We start from the raw sequence: 21,682 nt of genomic DNA on the forward strand, positions 1-21,682 counted from the left end.
TTCCATGTCTGCTTTTCGCTTCCACTTGTATGGTTCTGCAATAGAGCAGGTCTTTGCAGAATTCTCCCCGTTGGGATTAGTGGTTTCATCACTGAAGCATTGTGGCACCTGTGGGGTGGGTAAGGGCTGGTAGTTTGTGGGAAGTGTAGGTGAATTTATTTTACCATCTAGCCAGAGCTGCTAAATAGCTGAAGTGAGGCAGAGCTTTGAGTGCTTCAGAGAAGAGCTGAGAAGTCTGCCTCTCTTCTTTGTCTTAGAAGTCTTGTTGACTTCTGAGCAAGGTAGCAAGAACAAGATCAGCGAAGAGGTACACATCTGGGAAATGTGGCAGCTTGTCTTTAGGTGTGATGGGGTTGAAAGTATCTGGAAGATGACCTAGTTTAATAACTGAGAGAGAGGATGGAGTATTGTGGGAAGCTTCTATTTTCTTTTTCTCAAAGTAGAGGAAAAATTCTCAGCCTTGAAAGGATGATGAGCTACTTTTGTTCCTCAAAAAGAGTGATAATGTACATAAGAGACGTTGGAGGGATTACAGCTGGATTTCAATCAATAATGGATTAATATTAACCATAACCAAAGAATTAAATTAGTAGCAGTGTGCTGTAGACCACACAACTATAGAGGCAACTAACAACAACAAAAGCTGAAAAACGGCTTGTGAAAAAACAGCAGTTTTCTTACTGGCGTGTTGGAAAGTGAGACCTGCTCTTACTTATACTGCATTAAATGAAGTGAATAAAATCCAGCACACTTGTGAGCATACTTTTTAAGAAATATTTAGAATAAACAGTTCTTCGATTCAAACAATGCAGCTAATTGTAAATGGTGCTTTGGAGGTATTGCTCTGAAGAGCATATATTACCATAAATTGCCATTGGCCATAAATTTGCTGGTTGTACAGTTGGGATTCTTCTGATACCAGATGAATTGGTTGAAACTGTAAAAGAGAACAAAACCGGAAAGTGCTAAATCTGTTTATGATGTTTCTGGAATAGTAAAGTACCTCAGTGTGTGAGGAATGAAGGACAGGGAAAGGGGATGCCTGTAGGAGAAACAGAGTATGCAAAAGTTGGAGGTAAGGGAACTATAAAGATTTAAGAGGATGTAGTGATTTTTTTTTTAATGGTATGCGAAATTAGCCAGGGAGAGAAGATAAGTGATAACTGCTTTCAAATCCCCAACAGTTGACAGAGAGTCCACAAAAGGAGCATTGCAAAAGGAAATGCATAATGAGATATTTTTATGTTACTTTGACTAGTACTTTCACAGATAAATAAACTTTTAAAAATCTGTGATTTAATGCTTGAGAACACCATAAACGATTTCATGTTGTCATTCATGTCTCAGTCTAGTACTGTTTGGAGCACAATGGAATGTAAAGTGAAAAATGAGCGCACAGATTGAAAAAGTGATGTAACTTAGACCTTTAGCCACCTGGTACTGCAGGCAGCTATGGCACATGCCTTTGTTATGGAGCATCTCCTAAAGATGCTGAGCTCTTTGTCCCACCACTTCTGCTTTTTCTTACTGCAAGGATTAGAAATGTTCTTTGGTCTCCAGCCTAATTTATTCTTTCCCCAGTTGGTCTTGTGCTCTTGTAGTCTTAATGTTTAAACAGCTGAAGGTTCTGTCCTGCACACACCTCTTACTCTCCTGCTGTCTCTGAGGAAGCAAAATGCACAGAATCCTCCAAACTCTGGTGCTTCCAACCACGTTTCTTGTCTCCTGTTTTCTTTACTCTGTAGAAGGATGTAAGCTGAGTCAGCTTTTTTCTTTCCTTTTTCCTTTTTTTTTTTTCTTTTGAGATTACATTTTCAGAATGACACTGGTTATATTTATTTATTTGGCAGGGCTAGAGATTGTAATCAGAGACTAAAGTCTCATGAATAACTGGCTGCTACCATAAAGTGAAGGAATAAGCAATGGTACAGCTGCTGGTACGGGGATCGATGGGGGAGCCCTGGAGCACTGATCCATGCTAGTGGCTGCCCCGACTGACTGCAAGTAGATCTTTCACGTTATTCGTGTATTTAGTTAAAGTGTCTAGTTAGGTATTGGGAGAAAACAGCAGAAGTGACTTAGTTTTGGACATGGACATAGAAAGTTGTGCACCCTTTTGGGTTAGAAGGGTGGATCTCTGGTGTCCTGAATAATAGAGGTGGCAGAGCCCATGTCTTAATAACCCTCACTCTGCTTTGTGTTCACATCAGAGGGGTTACCAGGGTAGAAAACGAATGTTTTATTCCTTTTTTTGAGTATGACACAGGGCAGGCTGGTCTTTTGCTATTTCCACATCCTTCCAATATCTGGTGAGTTGGAAGGTTGTATACAAACGGCATGGCAAAAATCTTCAATGGAACTGTCTGGTGTAGAGTGAATGGGGAAAAAAACCCTTTAATTCAGGAGGAGACCATGAAATCTAAGTGTCGGGCATGGACTGGATTAAAGCACACTGATTTTTGTAGCTGTGGCAACTTTCTGTGTAATCTCTTTATTTTGAGAAAGGGAGTTAAGGATAAAATTATTAAAAGATTCCTCATATCTGATTCTGTTGTTGTGATAGTAGAGGACATTATTATTTTTGTCTGTGGCCTTATTAAATATAACAATAAAGCTAACACAAGCATTTTTCTGTTGTTTTCCATAGGATTCATCCTCCTGAATTCTTCAAGAAAAAATACGCTGTGGATGAAGTCCACTATGTGAACGAGGTGAGTTGTCTGTGTGTCTGAATATTTTTCTGGGAACACAAAACCAGTATGTGGCAGTGTTTTTGCTTTAATTTTAGTCCTCTGCTTACTGGATGTCTCCTGACCTGGTGGGACACCCCCCACCCCCTAAGTTACTGGAAAGCATATTTCGTGCTTATAAAGTACTTGTAATTTGTTATTATATCTTTTTAAAGGCTGCCATTTTGAGCTGAACGCTAAGGTCTTAATCCAAAGACAGTCTCATAAACATGTTCTGCGCATCATGAAATCTTTCAGTCTGTGTTATTATCCAGCGAAAGTATGTTGCTAAGTACAGGGTTTGCAGTGCCTTGGAGATTTGAGGGGATTGCTTTCAGGGAGATGGCATGTCCTAGCTCTGACTTGGGAGCTCACATTTATTTTATGCCTCTAAAGAGCTGTGAGGAAAGACTGCCTGCCTTACTCTTCATTTATGTTGAATCATTCTAATATTTGAAAAGCAAATGTATTCATATTTTTAAATGCAAGTGTGACTTGCTTAGTTAGGTTTCTCATTTCATTTCTGAGCAGATGTTTGTGTACTTATGCACCTGGGCAGTTATCTTTTCTTTGGTAGGAAGGCTCAGCAGGGTGAGGGCAGTATTCCTGCCAAGCTCTGTGGGTGATTTTGCGTGGAGAGCAGCTTGAAAAGGAAGGCTCCAGTACTTTTGTCCCAGCAGAGCACTAACTTGGACTCACTAGACCAAAACTTTTACTCTCATTGGCTGTGAGGATGTTTTATTTCATTTTCATAATGAGTCCAGCTATGAAGTGAAGTTTGATCCTGTATTTCAGTAGCTGGGGATGGAGGAAGCTGTAGAGTGGTTGTTTTTTTGACATGTGTGAATTGGAGTTCTGTGGAGTGCTGGTGCTCCAGTGCTCATCTGTCAGATGGTGAAAATTGCAAGTGGAAAGTATGTGTTTGATTTTTTAAAATCACATTTATTTTGGGTCACTTTAGTTGTTCTGGGTCACTTTCCATAAACAAATGCCTTTATTGCAGTTCTGTTCTCTGCTTCCTTACTGTGTAAAAACCATATTGATAGGGATATGATAGCTCTTTATATGGACCGGTAAATTGTCCAAACATAAAGGTTGTTTTCCACCTGGACTACATGTATTGAAGTTAGAAGCTGTTGAAGCTTGCAATGAAAATGTTCAACTTTCAGAGATTCTTTCTCTAACTTTTACTTATTTTACCAAGAAATTGGTTTTCCACCATCAGGACACAAGGGGCCTTATTTACAGCATAGTTTTATGTCAACAAATGACCAACTTGTGTAAGTGTTTAATCCTGCTATATCATGGGGAGAAGGAAAAAAAGAAAGCATGGAATTGGTATTTTTAAACCTCACTGCCATATGTTTTCTTTTGTTACTATTATTAGTGTGCTGTTAAGCTGATTTAAAGTTGGTAGAACTGTGCTCTATGGAATTAGGTCATTTGTTCATTTCTTCAAGAAATGTGTAATTCAGCGCCCACCTTTCTGCAGCTGCTGTGAAAGTCCAGTTCTCTACAAGCCCAGTGATTTTGTTCTCAGTTTGTAATTTTTTGAAAGATAACGAAGGAGCCTAACAGAAATCTTAGTAAAAGATGACCGAGTGAGGATAGTAGTAAGTATTGATTAGCAATTATTCAGCACATTATAACATAATAATATTAACGCCTGTGTGTTTTATATGCAGTAGTGTGTTGAGGATAGAGTACCCTGTTCCTTATTTCTGTGTGACATCACAGGTTTTTGGCTCACATTTCCTCTGTCTTCCAAATTATGGTAATAGACTAATCTTAAATTGTAGTTGCTATATATGTCTTTAAAGCACACCATCAACTTAAGCACTATATTTCTGTCTAAATATTTTATCTACTGACTCTTGTTGCATGTTTCAGGTAATACTACGGTATCTGAAAGATATCGGAGGAGCATTTTTCTCTTTGCAGTTAGTTTACTTTATGTACAGCAATTTTTGATTCAATTGGTTTCAATGTAATTTTGAGGAAATAAAAAGAAAAATAATAGCATTCAAAAACTTTTTTTTTTAGATAGCCAATGTCTTGGCTTCGAAGAAACCTGCTGTGCTGCTTACTTTGGTGAGTCATATTCTGAAGAATAACTACTAATTTCCTTCAATAAGGAGATCAGTTTATTCAGCGTTCCTTTGCACTGTCATTCCTAATCTTTTTCTCCCTATCTTGGTCAAATTTGAGGCCATCTGTGTACAGTTGCCTGGTCTCCTGGCCCCTCCATGATTTCAAGATCTGTAACCTCTGGCCTTCCAGTCTGTATTCTCTCTGACAAAAGCTTTGTCTGTTTTCTAGTAAAACATGACAAGCGTATCGAACATTGACTGTGCTATCCTTCAGCCTATGTACAGTGACTCCTTTCTTTTCTTATGCTGCTCTAGTCATGTCATGAGCATGTTTGGGCCTTTCTGTGGGAATCCCACAGGCATTCAGGGAATACTTTTTCTGCATGGAATGGGTTGGTAAGAACAGCTTCTGGGAGGAGGTAGTGATGTCAAATGCCTGCCAAGTGTTTTGAATGGTGCTTGATGATTTCTCTGGAAGGAGGATGAATGAGTGGAGGTAAAGCCTGCAAGTTTCTTCTTCCCTGTCACTTCTCCCCCAGCTGCTTTCCTTGACAGATGTTTTTAAGCCTCTCACTATTAAGAATATCTGATTTCATGTCTCCAATCTGTAGAAGATACGATTTGCTGACTCTGAGCTTTCCCTTACAGCAAGTGCAGTGGCAGCTTCTGGATTTGTTTTCCCATGATAGTTGCCAGACGGAAGTCTTAACAAAAAAATCCCTCCTTAAGCAGTCACGTAGCCTGAGATCTGGTTTCTTTATCCATTAAGAACAGAGGCCCTACATAATTTTCAGTCTTTCTTCCACTTATATTTGTATAATACACACACACATACAAAAGATGACCCTGTACCTTTCTTCCACGTTCTTTAAGAGAAAGGAGTGGGAAAGGGAATATTTGACCATCTTGAATCACAGTGCATTTCTGCACATCAAGTTGTTGAGTAGTTGCCATTCTGTGAGCATCCGGTTGTAATCAGGAATTTTCACCTAATTTTTGGCTGGGAGGACGGAACTGTGATGTGCTTTCACGTTCCTACCACTGCTATGATGAAGTATAGAGCAGAGCACTTCTCTTTCCACTGGCTGAATGGAAGCTTGGTCCTCTCCTTCTGTGGTCTCCTTCCAGACACAGAACTGTAACACTGCTCCACAGGGTTTCCCAGGCACATGTCACAAGTGTTCATCTGCTGTGTAGCAGCCAAAACACTCTTGCTTATGCTTCTTGCTTGAATGGAAAGCTGTAGGGAAGCAGCGTGGAAATTTAAATAGTAAGCATTGCCAAGGCAGTGCATAATAATTTATTTTAAAATGAAATTACTTTAGAAGAAACCTTGCTCGTTTGTTACTCTCTTGCCCTTTATTATTACATAGGTCTCCTAGCTCCCTTTCAGGGCATAAGGGAATTAGAAATCAAAGCTTGCCATTTTCCTAAGCAGCACATCCTAACCTGAGTTCTATTCTGGTCTCCTATGGGACCAATGATTTCTTAATACTGGTCTGCATTTGAGTCTCTGGGGTTTTTTTATTTATATTATAAATTATTTATTTATATTATATTTATTATTCAAGTAAACGTATGTCTAAGTTTTCCTAAAGACTTACTGCAATCAGGTTCTTTCCATGATTTAAATTTTAAATACTTGTGTTTGGCTCAGAATCATGGTCCTTTTAATGTTTTCCTTGCTAGCGCGGTGTTAATACTGATAGTGGAAATGTCTCCAAAGAAGCTTCGTTTGAGGGGATCAGCCAGTAAGTGACAAGGCTTTTTTATACATTAATTTTTGCATGGTTGTGTTGAATTTGGTTTATATTTCACATTAAATGATATTTTTTCCTAATACCAGGATGCTGAATGGCAGATCAAATGTATTGGTATTTCTTTCTAAATAAAATGTTTGATATGTTTCTAATTACTTGAAATACAGTGGTGGGTTTTTAGAAATCTCTTCTTCATCTAAGATCATCCAATGTTTCTCTTTCTCTGTGTTTGCTTTAAATAGCTAAAACCAAATAGACCCATCCTCTTACCTCCATTTCCACTTTTGGGATTGGAATATTTGGATTTCAGATTTTAGAAAAAGTAATCTTTAAGAGTAGCTCCTTTCTCTTACTCACTTCCTTGTACAGCATTAAGGTAGATATTAGGGATTCTGATATGCATCATTTTCTGAAGAGATGTCACATTACAGGTGTAAAATAAAAATCACTTTTCTGCCTAGATGTGATCTTTTAGTGTCCCTGATGTCATCTTTTTATGAAATTTGGCTGCTAGCGGGGTGAAAATATCTTCCTACATACAGTATTTTAAAAAGGCAATAAAATAAAAATACTTCACAGCCTGCTGTGGGATGTGAGGATGATGGCCTCAATTTTGAATGAAATACAACGATCTGTTCTGTTATGATATCCTAAAATGAGATAATTTTCTATTTTAGCTCAAGTGTATGGCAAATGAGAAATATACACCCTACCCCCTTGTTAAAAAGTCATTAAAATAAACATCCATACTGAGATGTTGAGTGGGTGGCCTCTTTTTTATGATCCTTCACTCCCAGCCACCCTGCAGTATTTTTCTCCATCCGCCTTTGTTGACAGCATATTAATTCTGCTGTTGTAATGCACAGAATTTGCTGCAAGTCCGGACACTCGTTTGTGTAGTCTTGAGAATATGCTTCTTGCTGGGATCGTCTTTGTGTCACGTAAACTGAAATCTGGAATCTGGTTCCATAATTACTTTGTTCTCCCCTCCACAACCTAAATGAAAACATAATGATTCAGTCAGGGATATTTGGGACCAAGGTGGTGGTCTTTAAACCTTTTAGGCGTCTTTTGCTGCCTAAATAGTTTAGTTAAACTAAACTATTCCAGAATGCAAGCGAGCCATTTTTAATGAATATTGGGTGTCCTTTCTGCTGTTACAGCATTATGATGATCTTGCTTTCACCAAGCAGATGCTTGGTTATCTTATGCTTTTCAGGTACAGGTGGACTCCGAAATCTGTGTGGAGTGATAACTCCAATTTTGTCTGAGACCAGCTCCCCATGGAACGTAAACAAGCACTAACTCCAGTAGTAATTCTTTATGGGAATGATGTACAAAGGTCTGTTTGAAGTACCAAAAACCCCTTTTTTCCTGAATTTCATTAAACACTAGAATTTAATTAGTAACACATTCTGTTACTAGTCAACATTACATTAGGAAGCCACTCCATTTAGCACTTGATTTGAGATTTTAATAGCATGTCTCTTGCAACACTTAAAGGTATTAATGACATTTTATCACTGGCTTCCCAGGTTTGTAGTAAACATGCTCTGTGTGCGCTCTGGGAGGTGTGCTTCTCCATTCTTCAGGATCGATTTCCAGCTGTTTAGCAGATACGTCTCTTTTGAGACCCAGGATATGCTCATACCTCTCCACCCTTAGGCACCAAGTTGTTGATTTTGTCGCCTTTGACGGATCTGGTTGGTGTCTTCCCCTCCTGTGCTGTCGGTGTGGAAGAACACGCACTGATTTTGCTGTGGGATGTGCTGAAGATGCACTCCCCTCCTCTGACACATACCATGCCTCACACCACTTGTTACTCCAGCCTTCCCTTGATCTCCCCAACTCCTGCTTCTGTCTTCTCCGGGGCTGTCATGTCCCTCGTGAGAGCGTGCTTGGTCTGTGTGCTGGCAGCAGGCACGTGGAAAGTGAACGCTGCTCACAGGGTGGGGAGGAGGGGGTGAGCATCCTTATAAACTCTGCTGTCCTCAGAGTTTTGTTACTGTGTATATAAACCAGTCCATTTTATATTTGCTTTCAGAGCAGATCCAAACCCAGTATCAGCATTCCTGTTTTCCCCACTTCTCTGCCTCTCCTGTATCAAATGTTTCCTTTATGGAAATGCATACATTTCGGACGTATTGATTTCTCCTGAGAGGACTAATACCATGGAGCTTATACCAAGCAATGTGTTCCTTCTAACTGTGCTCCCTCCTGCCAGCCCATGACTGCAGCTTGCTGGCATTCTCTGTCCTCCACTCAGGCAGGCTCTACCCTAGCTATAACGCTGTATTTTCTTCCTGGGTTCTTGGTTTTTTTCCATTTTTTGGCTACCTGGCCAAGATGTATCTGCTTGCTGGGGCCCTTTACTGTCCCTCCTGCTCCCATTTGTCTTTTTTCTCCTAGAGTGACTTGCCCCAGTGTGGATTTTTGTTGTTATGTTTTGGTTTTGTTGGTTGTTTTTTGTCATTCTTTTGTTCTGTTGTGGGTTTTTTTTTTTCCTATGGATAATAATAGAAATGGCATATCATTTTGTGAAAAAGTTGAATCTTGCCCTCTTTGCAGGCTGTTCATCTGCTCCTCCTGTCAGAGGCTGCTTTTTTCATGCCTAAATGATGTTGCTTTCCTGCCTTACTTTTTGAAGCTTTTGAACTTCCTCTAAAACATAATTACCTAAACCATTTGATGAATTTTTCTACTGTAATAAATAGTCATTTGAGACAAAATAACTACTGTGGCTATGGGTTATTTCTACTCTCACCCTGAAGATCACCCCGGAGTTATTTTAGTCCTGCTAGCAATGATCAAACTTGATTTTGTGCGGATAACAGGGCCCATAATAGTGAATAGTTTCCATTAGTTTATGTATAGCGCTCTCATATAGCTAAGTATGTTGTACTAAAAAAAAGCTTTTATGTTGCTGCAATCTGTAAAAATAGAGAATGGCAGTACTTGGAAGTTGCCCTGCTCAGTGAGGGGTGGTACTGTGGCTCGGTGGAGGGGGGAGCCGCCTGGGACAGGGACTTAAGACAAGAGACCTGGACCGTTTGTTCCTGATAACTCCTCTCAGGTCAGCTATGTTCATGGCTGTTAAAAATCCTACAGAAGTGACTTGCTTTCACACGGCTGAAGTGTAGAAGGCAGATTTCTAAAGTAGTTCTAGTGCATTGTTTTCTAGAAACGTGTATTATGTTTGCTGATAAAGGTTAGTTCTATTTGTTATGGCTTGGTTTTTTTCCTAATTCATGGATCCATTTTTCAGATTGGAGAATGTGCAGGAATTTTTTAGATCAAATCAGGTGGGTGGTTATGTACCACTTGTAAAAATGCTTTGAGATGATGTGACTCACTATACGGAAAATGGATTTTGAACCAGTATGGTTAAAAAGTAATGTGCCATATACTTCAAAACACTGGTGAATAAATCTTTGCTTGCTGGGTTGGGTGTAAATGATGGGCAGTTCAAGCAGTTCTACCTAATGTTTAAAGTTTTTCAGTGAATTCCTTTCCCTCAGAACTGCATATAGTGTTGGGTCTGATAGTGAAGACCATCTAAATGGCCTCTTCCCTATTGCATAGTGAAGTCAGGCGTTTGGAGAGTCTCCACATTGAAGAACTGTAGAAAATCTACACTGTGTATGAATATTTTTTTAGATTTTTATCACCGTATACACACTAACTGTATTTGTTAAACTGACAAAAAAGGGTCTCACCCTACGGTGTTACTGCACAGGAGGTGTAGATTTCTAGCTTTTTGTTTTAAAGTAATGAAATTGTCTCACATGTTAGGGGACAACTAAGTATGAAATCAATTTGGAGATGCCTTTCAGTGTAGTATTTCTTAGTTCTGTGTCGATTAAATGGGAGCATTAGTAAGTTACAGATTGCAACTGTAGCAAAATGTCAATTCGTTTTCTTCCTCAAGACCACATTATCTCATCATCTAAGTGTTGTCAATTTGCAAATTGCAGAAAAATGCAGAATTGGCTTGCTCTACATGATCCTTTTAGCGTTAGGGCAGTACATGTTTTTTTAAGAGTAAGTTTTTTATTGTCTAGCAGGATCAAAACTTTGCTGGGAGGACAAGGAGGGTGATTTTATGTAGGACTTTGTGCACAAATTATGGGAATTAAATACCATTGGTATACTCCTGTTGGTGAGGACAAGCCCTTCCCATTGAGCTTTTTATTTAACCACTGACCTTATGGATGTGGTTTGTTTAGCTGCCTTGTTGGTAACTAAAGTGAGTCATCAGCTTTAGAAGTCTAGCAGTTGTAAACAGGTGGCCCTGCAGCCACTCGCGCAGGACCCACAGCTATCGCAAACTAAGTGGAGTTGAGACCGTTCAATCCTTAATCATTGGCTTCCTTGAAAAACCTACATGAAATAGATCAGAATCTCTTCCAAATCTGAATTGATGCTGTGTGCTGGAGGTCTAAGATCTTGTTTTATACTTCACATTGTATCAGAAAGTACATCTTTTGGCTCAAATTGCTTTTCTTAAGGAGCATTATTTGAGCTATTATAAAACTATGCTGGAGTACAAACCCACATGTCTCACCCTCCCCCCCCCCTTTTTTTTTTTTTTTTTTAAATGCTCAGATGAGAGACATTCTTCTATTGTGGGTTTCATGTTTGGCTTGTTTGATTTGCTTTTGGTTCCATCCATTTGTGCTTGTGGTTAAAGTGAGCGTGTCAGGTTCTTGAGAGAAGAGATTTGAATTTTCAGAGTGTTACGTCATCTGCCTTCTGTACCTGCCCTTCCTTGCCCTTCATTTTCTTTTGTTACTTCGTAATAACCATAGTTTATACTTGTCTTATTTGCATAGAGCTGGTGCTGGAGCTTTCTGCAGTGCTGCAGTGTCTCCTTACACTTGCCTTCATTGATCTGTTTTCTGTCTGACATACTGATGACAATTATTGAAAGTCCTCATGTCTGTTTTGCAGGTGCAGCTTAATTCTTGTGTCTTGGTTTTCTGTGGTGGTGTCAGTTGGTATGCTTTCCAGCCAAACAGGGAGCTCAGGCTTTTGGGTTTTTAGAATTTTTATAGATTGATTTTACTATATCATTTGTGTATTTTCTTCTGTATAAATTTGTTTAACTGGCTCTTCCGTTAAATTATTTCTGCATTGGTGTACGTAGGTAACAGTTATTGAGATGGTGGTGATTAAATTGAAAAAGTGCCCTTTTTCTCTGGTTTTACAAGACTATCTTGCTTCCAAGTGCCCAACTTTATTCTATAATGATGCATTGTTCTGTGACTTGTGGCTTTTTTAATTGTGTTGCTTTCCTGGTGGTTTCTAATTAATACCCGTAATACTGAATACCGTACAGTTTGTCCATGTTGAATGTTGTGATAAGTTGTTGTTTTCTGGTTTGGAGTAGGAACACAAAGCTATTAACCTTCACCTTGTTAGGATTTTATGAGTTTATAAACATATGTTTTTGCAAAAGAGAAACATACTTGTTTTTCTTCTGCTATCTGAGGATGCAGAAAGACCGTGGTACAATTAGAAGTGACTTCTAAATAATTTTTTTAATTGGATTTGTTCTTTAGTTGGTCCCTTCTGAGGTATAAAGAATGGTTAATAACCTGGAATAGATTTAATTTTTCCTTCAAAAATGTGGGAAAATTAATTGTTGCCTTATAACATTCTTCTGAAGGTCTGTTGGGAGCCTTGGAGCATTGTAATTCTCTTAAATGCCCTAACTGAAGAGCCAGCAGTCCTGAGTCACACAGAAATATCTTTGATGCAGAACGCTCCTTAGGCATTTAAATTGTAAGCAAAAAACACCTTCAACAATGCTTGAAAACCCGTTTGTGTTCCGCTTAATTACTCAGCTTCTTACTCTGTTGGCCACTGTAATGTTATTGTTTAGAGAGCCTCAAAATAGTTCCAAGAACACATGAATTGCTAATGTAGAAAATAAACAGAAGAATAGTTAAGTGGTTGAGGCCAAGGTGAGATAGAAGCTTTTGCTTTGCCTCTGCTGTAGATTAGAAAAGACAAGGAGAGCTTCTTTACCTTTTCACAGTTCTCTAAGCAAGCTTGTTTGCGTCGTGTTCTGTGCACACAAAAATGGGAAGGCATAAAACACAAGGATGAAATTAGCAATTCACTGTGTTTAATTTCATTGAAGGGTGTTTGAGGAACAAAGTTAAAATTGTAGAACAATTTGGAAGGGACATCTTGTGGTGGATTTGGTCCAACCCACACTCATAGCACTGAATTGATAACTTTTGTCATTGTCAGAAGTTTAATAAACATGTCTTGGACATACCATTACTCTGACTTCTGTACATTCTTAAAATTATTTATCTGGTTTAGTCTTACGGATTTCAAAATTAAATATTTCTGTAGTGAAGATGAGCATGCACATTCTCCTCACTGGGATTAATACTGATTTGTACTAATTTCCAATACAGTATTTGCTTTCACAAATTTTGACATCCTCAGAGAAGACACACTTAAAAAGTAAATAGGTAGTCTCTGCTATTGTGTGTCTGGCTGTTTTTTAATATTTGTATTTTTTTGCATTTTTTTGTAGATTTAATGTGAACAACAAAATTCTTCATCCTGAAATTGCAGAATGGTGAGTAGCATAAAATCTTTCTCTTTGGGCACTGTTGAACATGCTTGTATTTTGTGCCAGTGCTTCAGAGGTATTTCTCAGGAGAAGCCTCCTACTTTACTGTATGAGTTTTAATTTTAAGCTGTTTTCAGGTTGTGGTGTGGAAATAACATACAAAAGTAAAAACAGGGTTAGGTAACAGCATTGAAAAGTGAAGAACTTACATAACATTTCTAAAGCATTGTGTCTGGATATACACTTCTATAGAATGTGTTAGGATTTAAGGCACATTCATATAAATGTGAATCTGTATGAATAGGAAAAGAACTGAAGATAATTCATATCTAGAAATGAAAATCAAAGGTAGATCAAAACTGTGTCTGAACTGGGAAATATTTAATGAGGTGTTATTACTTCTCTAGGATTTATTTTAATAGCATTAATTCCTTTGAATTATTAGTCATGTAACTATACTTTGTAATTCCAGGGGAATTCTGCTGTAGCCTATCTAGAATAGACAAAATTGGAGTGTGACTAAGTGTATTAGTAGCTTGCAAAGCTGCTGCATTTTACCAGTTTTCCTCTTCTGGTCAGCATTGCCGACTTTGTCCTCAGGATAGCTGCATAACTACAGTTTTCTAGTTTTCCATTTTGTAAATTAACTGAAGAAACAACAGCGGTTTTTTGTTAATGAATTAGGTTTTTATCTAAGCTTTTTCAGTGTATTAATCTAGAAATGAAGGAAGCAAATCCTTAGTTAAGACAGATAAGCTCAAAACCTTAAAATACAATCAGAAAAGTGTACACTGACTACCACTGTCACAGCTTATTGTATTGTATGCTACTATGTATTATTGTTTTTATTTTTTATTGTTAGTCATATGCTAAGAACATTTTTCTAGTATCTGCATCTAATTGCCCGCTTGAAAACTGTGGAGATGTTTTTTGAACATAGTGTGATTTCAGAACGTGTAGAATTTTTAATAGGTCACATTTCTGTTACAGCCATTTTTCATTGCTTGGCATGACAAAAATGTTGTAAAAGGAAAGTGGGAAGCAGGGAAACTTTGCTTAGACATTGTTGCATCACTGAGTCATGGGTGGACCTGGAGATGTTTGGGACTCATTGCTTGCAAATCCTGCTGATGAGCCTAAGTGCTTTGTAACACACAAAACTCACGGTACCAATTTTATAAATCTTGCCTGTTCTGTCCTAGAATTTCGACCCTTCCTTTTCCAAAACAAAGAAGTTATAAAATTGATTTCTGGATTGAAGAGCTGGTGCAGCCTTTGAGGTGCAAATTTCTGAGTAAGGTAGACAGAATACAAGCTTGGAAATTGATGTGTAGAGATGAGCTTTTTGGATCCAAGAAATTGTCACAATTAGGTAAAGAAGCAGCTTAGGAAAATCTGGGTATTTTTTAAAATATTAGTTTCTACTTAGTCAAGCTGCTGTCATTACAGATAAGACATAAGATAATTACAGATTTCTTATTGATAAGAAAAGTCTAGAAATGTTCACACATGTTCTGACACCCCTGATGTGATGCTACATTGCTTACAAAAATAATTGAAAGGGTAAGTGAAGTTAGAAGTTCTTCATAAAATCTTATTTTCCTGCAGAGGTGGCTGCTTCTGAGTTCTAGTTAGTTGGTTTGGTTTTGTTGTTGTGTAAGACTTTGGGACCTTTTAGCCTCTGGCACTTCATTATCATGTATGTGCCCACCAGCCAGAGGGGGATTCTCCAAGTGACCTACCAGGCTGAGGAGTGGAGGAGGGAGCTGCATCTTTAACCTGACAATGTCAGAGAAAGACAAGGGGCAAGAAAGGGGACCCGAAGAGGGCCTGGTCTAACTTCCAAGCTTTGATCTGTAGATACAGCACCACTACAGGGAGAGAGATGATAATTTTAGCAGCAGAAGACTTTGGATTAGGGGTACCAGCTTGTTCCCAAGTTAGCTTTCATTCTGGTTCCATCCACCTTACCAAGGTGTTGCCTGATAAGCTTTTCTCCTCTGTGGTTTGGGTTAAGGCAGGGTTAAATCTTCATCAGGAAGCTCAGGGATGGACAAACATGAAGTCCATGCCCTGAGGTTGTACAGAGATAGACAAAGAATTGAAACAGCAGAAAGGCAGCACTTGGAGCTGGTTTAGGTCTCTTCTGTGAATTGTGAGTGGCAGCCTGGAATTCTGATTTTGTCTTCCTTGTGATCTCATGGGGGAGAGATACTTGGTATGCATTTCTCTTCCACCTGGCTTTCAAGGAAAGGGAATTCTAAGTGAAACCGAAGTTCAAATTTGCATTCCAAAGTGTTTTAAAAGGTTTTATTGAGTTTGGTGGCTTTCATTTTTTCCATTTTAAGTCAGAACTATGTTAGAGACCATTGTTAGGATTTAAGCATCTGGTGAAATCAATATGTGAATGACAGGCTACATGTATTAAAACTTCCTAAAGTAGATATTTCCTTGGAATGTCAAGTTATTGCCCAAGAAACTTTCCTTGGAAAGCAATATTATTTTTAGAATTAAGAATATTTTTATTTTAGGAAGATTAATTTTTTTGCGGGTTATATTCTAGTGTAGGAAATTGCTTCATTTGAATCACGTGTTTGCATGGTTCCATATCATATCAAATTCAGCGAGCTCCGAACTACTGCTTTACATGATACTTGTCAGAAAAACTCCAATCTATACTACGCTGTCAAAACTGCCAGCAAGAGGTGAAATGGCTGAGCTTTCTGAACCAGCCAGGGAGAACTGTGAGCTACAAAAGGCAGCTCTAGTATTATACAGTCCTCTAATAAAATACAGAGAAAATGGTTCAATACTAACAAGGGAAAGCATTAGTGATTAAGGATCTTGCCTCCCATGCTTACTCATCTTTTTCAAGATCTCAGCATTTTCTGACTTGCTATGGAACTTAAGGATAAAACATAAAAGAATTTGACCTTTGTCTGGATTTCAGTAGTTTGCAGAGGGTGTATTTTCACTTTTTCTCTTTGAGTGAATGTGTTTCCAAACAGATTTAAACACTTAAATTTTAAATTTCAGGGTTCCCATTTTAAATTTGATATTGGATGTGTATGCTAAGTATTGATCTCACTGTTTTGAAAAGAAAATATCATCTAATTGAAGACAAACTCTAAACTGGTCCAAATTATCTCCCTAGTAATCAGAAGAAAATTTTTCTACACTAGCACTTAGCAATATGGCCTTTTGTTACTTTAGTATAGCAGTGTCTACCAACCATAATCGTGGTGGTGCTAGAATATAAATATTTAGGAATGCATGGCTTGTTTTGTGCCTGTATATACTGTATTATTCTGTTACCTCAACGAAAATGGAATTTGATAGTTGTGTGGAAGATTTCATATGTTCTGTATTTTGGATTACTTTGATGGAAAACTGTAATTGTTTCTTTGGTGAAAGTGTTAACAGTATGTTAACGTCTTAAACCTGGGCATATGCTCTTTGTATTTTCAGAGGTTTATTTATGTTGTAAGCCTCTTAACATCTTGTTTGAACTGTTTCAAGATGAACTCCCATGTTTGATGGTCATGCAACTATCTTTCAGAATTGTAGTGTAATGTGCATTACTGTGTTTACTGCCTTTGGTGCTAGTTCAGTTAACAAGTTTTTATGCGAAAGCTTGCAGAAGAGCATAAATGTATCAGCTATGGTACAGACAGTTCTATAAATAAAATGTGGAAAGGTAACAGCAAAGGTCAGAAAGGGTGGAGACAAGGTAGGTCTGTGGAGGCTTTCTACATGGGGAGCATCTGTACTTACTAGGTGGTCTGTAAATGTAAAGTTTCCAGAAGGGCGAAGAGGAGTGGACATAGCCAGATGTTTTCTACATGTGTCACAGAAAGCAGCCGTTAAGGTTGCACACATGTACTAAAACCAACAAAACAAGACAGCTGATAAACACTGAGCTGACAACTGGGAACAAATACTTCTGGCAGTTCGATCAGGACTGCTGAATGCGCATAGGGAAGGAGACATTTGTGTATCTTTGAGGAGAGCACTGCTTCAGGAGAATGGAGTAGAGTTATGCAAGTTTCAGCCTCATAACTGCCTTGGGTTCTGTATGCTCTCAATGACTTATAAATGGAAAACATCTTGTGCATGAAATCTGGTATCCAGCCACTTAAAATGGCCAAACTTAATTTCAGGACTGAAACGATGCTTGTTTGTATTAAAGCTTCTCTCAGATGACTGACGTGTGAAAAGACCACCTGCTCATATGGCCAAGTGCAAATAAAAGCTCAGAATAGGAAGAAGAAATGGGTTTTATACTGTTAAAATAAAGGAGAAAAAAAAGTTACAGGTCAACCCTGACAGTAGGAGACTTGTGCTTCTATTTTAACTTGATTGCATTGAGTGGCTTGCCTGTTAGTCTGAGAGCTGCATTACATGCTGAATCTGTACATTTTTGCAATTGCATTAGCCAGAGCCTGGAAATTACTTATTCCCATTAAAATATTAATGCATGTGTGCAGAGCGTGTAACTGGTACAAGAGCTGTTTTTAATAGAACATTGACGTTCACAATCATGACAAAGGTGGGACTTCCTTCCAAACTTTATCTTGGAACTGGGGGGAAAACATCATGAAAACTGTGGAGCACTTATCACCTGCGAGATTGCCCTACGTGCTAACAGTGCTTTAAACCTGGCTTGAGAATGTTGCCATCAAAGCACTGAGAAGGTGGTGAAATACTTGCCTTTCTGCTACCCAGTATGCTGGTGGGAATTCCATCAACAGTGCTACTGCAGGTAACACGGGAGCCCAGTGACTTTTTCTTTTCAGTATCTAGTGGAGGGTGAAGTTCATAGTGTTCCCTGCATGACTATGCATTCTTCCCTCTTCCCTACTAAAGGCTGGGTAATGGTTTTTGTTGGTCTCAATGACTAAACGTTTCTTGTAAAATGTTTCAGTGCTTGACCTTGTGTAAATGAAGGTGATGCATTGCATTAAAAAGTCTGTCTGAGGCTTAGCGTGAATTTGTCTATGCAAAAAGATACCTGAGAAGTTATGATCTAAAATAAATACCTTGACCCTGAAGCTTTATGACCTGGTCAAGGAAAATGGGTTCTAATACTGTTTACATTTGCTGTTGAACAGTTACTAACTTGTATTACTAAGCAGATCCCAATAAAGAGATTAGACAACTGAATTATGAAGCAACATAATTTTCAGGCACTTGTAGATCAGGGATATGTACTGTATATTGAAAGTAATATAAAGGCACATCAAACAAGTATTAAATTATCCTGCTAGTACATGCAGTCTTCCGAAGAACAGGATTAAAAAAAAAAAAGTCTGTAAGCCTTTGCTACCTCATTTTGACATGAATATATTTGAGTTACTGTTCTTTATGTCTTGCATGAAAGGCAGAAGCAGAAGTTTTTTTCCTCACCCACGTTGAGCAGATTGTTATCATCCCAGTGTAATTTTTTCACCTCTGTGCATTTTAAAACCTTCTACTTCTCATTCTCAGTGTGCATAATGATTATTTTGTGTTGTATTCCAGTTGACTAAGAATGTCAATCCATTCCCCTCTACTGTGTTTTTGTTGTAAGAGCATTTTGGTTGATGGCAGCATTTTGTTTACTCTTGCCAGAAAAGTTATATTTGAAGGGGGGTGGCTGTGCTGCATAGCGATGCAATCACTGTCTGTGGGAAATGCTCTTATCACACATCAGAGGCACTGATGGCTGAGAAACCTGTTTCTGGACTCATTGAAACAAACTACAGGAGCACAAATACAGTAAATAGTTTTCTACAGCAGTATGAGTAGGAGCATGTTATAATAAAAAAGGGGGTGTTTTGGTGGCAGTTTCAAAATATAAAACAGTTATGGTACTTGGTAACTGCTGCAAGCTCTGAAATGGAGCTGGAAAATAAAATTTAAATACTTTCAAGCAATTCTATAGATGTAGTTTTGGGTTTTATAAGCAGTATGTACTTCATGGCTGCCTTTGAGATAGGCATGAGAAATATTATGAAATCAGTAGGTGTAGCTGTGGAAAGAGTAGGTGATTTTTAATAGAAGGTATTGGAACTACCTCTGCTTCCCTATTCACGCTACACTAAATAGCTGCTTTTATTTGAAATACGTGGTAGAAAGTAGTGTAAGTAAGAGTTTAATGGTAATTTTTTTAGATGTGTTCAGAACAGAGCATCAGAGCTCATGAATAGACACAAATTCAGTATCTCATAAAGCATGAAGAACAGGACGTTTTTGGGAGGGGGTTGTTTGTTTTGTTTTTTTTCCTGCAGAGGCATGTGAAAGAGAATGGACATCATGGCTGTAATTACTGCTGCTGTGGTTTCTCAGTTTCATGTTTGGGGTTTTTTAAAACCAAACAAATATCTTTTCTTCACAGCCCCCTCCTCCCTGCCTTGTGAGGTATTGCACATAGGTGGGAGTTGCGATTGTGCTGAATAGAAATTCTGGAGCTCTGGGGATTTCATTATGTAAACTAGTTTCAAATTGTATTTAAAAAGTAGATCATGTGTGCTTGTAGAAATGTTCGGTTTGAAGTAGTGTTTGAGCCATGACAAATGCAGAAATACATTGCTTTTGTTCCTAATGTATTGTAGAATGAGTTGAAAAAATGTTGGTTGGACCACTTGTTTATTAGTATTAATATAATGCAGGCAGGTATTTGAAATGCTTGTGACTTCCCTTTATATGATTGTTTTGCTAATGCTGAATCAATGCCAACAAAACTTTACTGTCATGAATACTGTAATAGCTCTTTGCTCTTGAGGTGTACTTATCTAATTTTACCATAGGTGATGCATGTTATTTTCAGGCTCTTTTATTTCATGTTCTTAAGCTGTGAAGTTGCAACCTAATCTGATATCTGTTCTACTTTTCTTTAAGTCGTGTGATTAAGACAGACATGGAGTTGGAAGTTCTGCGCTACACCAATAAAATCTCCAGTGAAGCTCATAAAGAGGTAATGGAACCTTTACTGTTAATAATTTTTGCTCTTAGTGTAGCAGTGGTACTCGGAAAATGTTCCCAGCAACCCTGAATTGCTTAGTAATAAAATAATGGAAAGGCTGGATAGAAATGGGAGGATAATATCGCTCCTATTACAGCCCAGTAATATACCTTGCATTGTCCTTGAACTCACTGGTGCATTTGTGATGTGTGAGAAATGAAGTGTGGTTTTGGGTAAGAGCTGGAGCCTCAGCAGAAGGTGACCTGCCTGCAATCTTATTTGTCCTGTATGCACAAATACCTGTATAGTGATGGAGAAGAAAGAGACCAAGATATCACTCTTCTGGCTCATGTCAGCGTGTGCAGCTCTGAAGAGTTTAACTAGCAGGTTGCTCTCTCCAGATTCTTACAAACTGAAGGAGTATTTCCCTGCACAGTGTAGGGTAGTACAAGTATTCCTTAGGTTGCTCCTCAGAGATGGGTATGTCACCCAGTACAATGCTTCATGATGTTACTTGGTTGATATAGCAGTATGGTGAAGACAAATCCTGGCTCTCGGCAAGGCTGCTCAGGTTAGACCTAGCACTGTACCAGTGGAGTCGTGTTCCTCTACTGGTACTGATGACAAAATCAACTTGGGTGTCAATCCTGTGCTCCATATAGTGATGCAGAGATGCCATCAGTTCTGAGTGATGACCAGAGGGAGCTTAGGTAAAAGTAGCTGATGAGGTTACTGACTGAACTGTTGTCTTTGCTCCTGCTCATCAGATTTCTGAACTGTGAAGCGTAAAAATATTTTAAAGTGAATATTGTAAAATTGCAAAGTCTAGAGATAGTCATATACACATATTCTCCTTGGTCCTTCATCATCCTTGAATAATGTTATCACTTCTGAGAGAATTTCTTCTGTAGAGCAGCTGCCTAGAACTTTAAGCAAAGGAATAAAGCTGGTTCACATTCTTAGCAAATCTGCGAACAAATATCAGACTTACAGGTTGTAAAACAGTGTTAACTCTAGTAGTTTCCTGTTGATTCAGATTGCAAAGTATAAAAGAGAATCTCCTGCTGTAGTATATTCCAGTTCGCAGTTTTGTTTTGCTGGTGTTTCGTAAAAGTAAAACAAAGAGTCTCGCTGCCAAGTTCACCAGAGCTTTCAGAATTAAGCATTGGTATTTTGATGAGCTGGACTTCATTAGGATATCGTAGTTTGGCAATTAAACTTGCTTTATTGCTGGAAACTGCAGGCATTTATAAAGACTAAAATGAGTTTGATTTCTAATGTAGTTTTAAAATGCATCTATGGATGTAAATTTAAATGAAGTACAGATGATATTTTTGTAATATAGGTTCCTCTGGAGATACTCACTCATAAGGCATAAATTTATAAATATGAGATTCCCTCCTGCTATGAATGTCCCATGTTAATATGTATCTTACAGGTAATGAAGGCAGTAAAAGCAGGTATGAAAGAATACGAGATGGAGAGGTAAGAGTTCTTTCAATAATTGTAATAAAAAATAGAAAGTCTCTGTGTAGTGGGGGTAGAAGCAATAGTTGAGGCAAAGCAGT

The 21,682-nt window shown here is 38.3% G+C and overlaps 1 protein-coding gene across 1 annotated transcript in view; it reads left to right on the forward strand.

Moving 5' to 3' along the window:
• Positions 1-21,682, forward strand: part of PEPD (peptidase D) — a 141,386-nt gene that overhangs the window by 20,180 nt on the left and 99,524 nt on the right. Inside the window, exons 4-9 of the mRNA XM_037408711.1 lie at positions 2,648-2,711; positions 4,773-4,820; positions 6,509-6,570; positions 13,133-13,177; positions 20,051-20,126; positions 21,553-21,599. Coding sequence (XP_037264608.1) covers positions 2,648-2,711; positions 4,773-4,820; positions 6,509-6,570; positions 13,133-13,177; positions 20,051-20,126; positions 21,553-21,599 — 342 coding nt within the window. The remainder of the gene's footprint in view (positions 1-2,647; positions 2,712-4,772; positions 4,821-6,508; positions 6,571-13,132; positions 13,178-20,050; positions 20,127-21,552; positions 21,600-21,682) is intronic.

The sequence above is a fragment of the Falco rusticolus genome, chromosome 15 (genome assembly GCF_015220075.1).
Source record: "Falco rusticolus isolate bFalRus1 chromosome 15, bFalRus1.pri, whole genome shotgun sequence".
NCBI classification, from domain to species: Eukaryota; Metazoa; Chordata; class Aves; order Falconiformes; family Falconidae; genus Falco; species Falco rusticolus.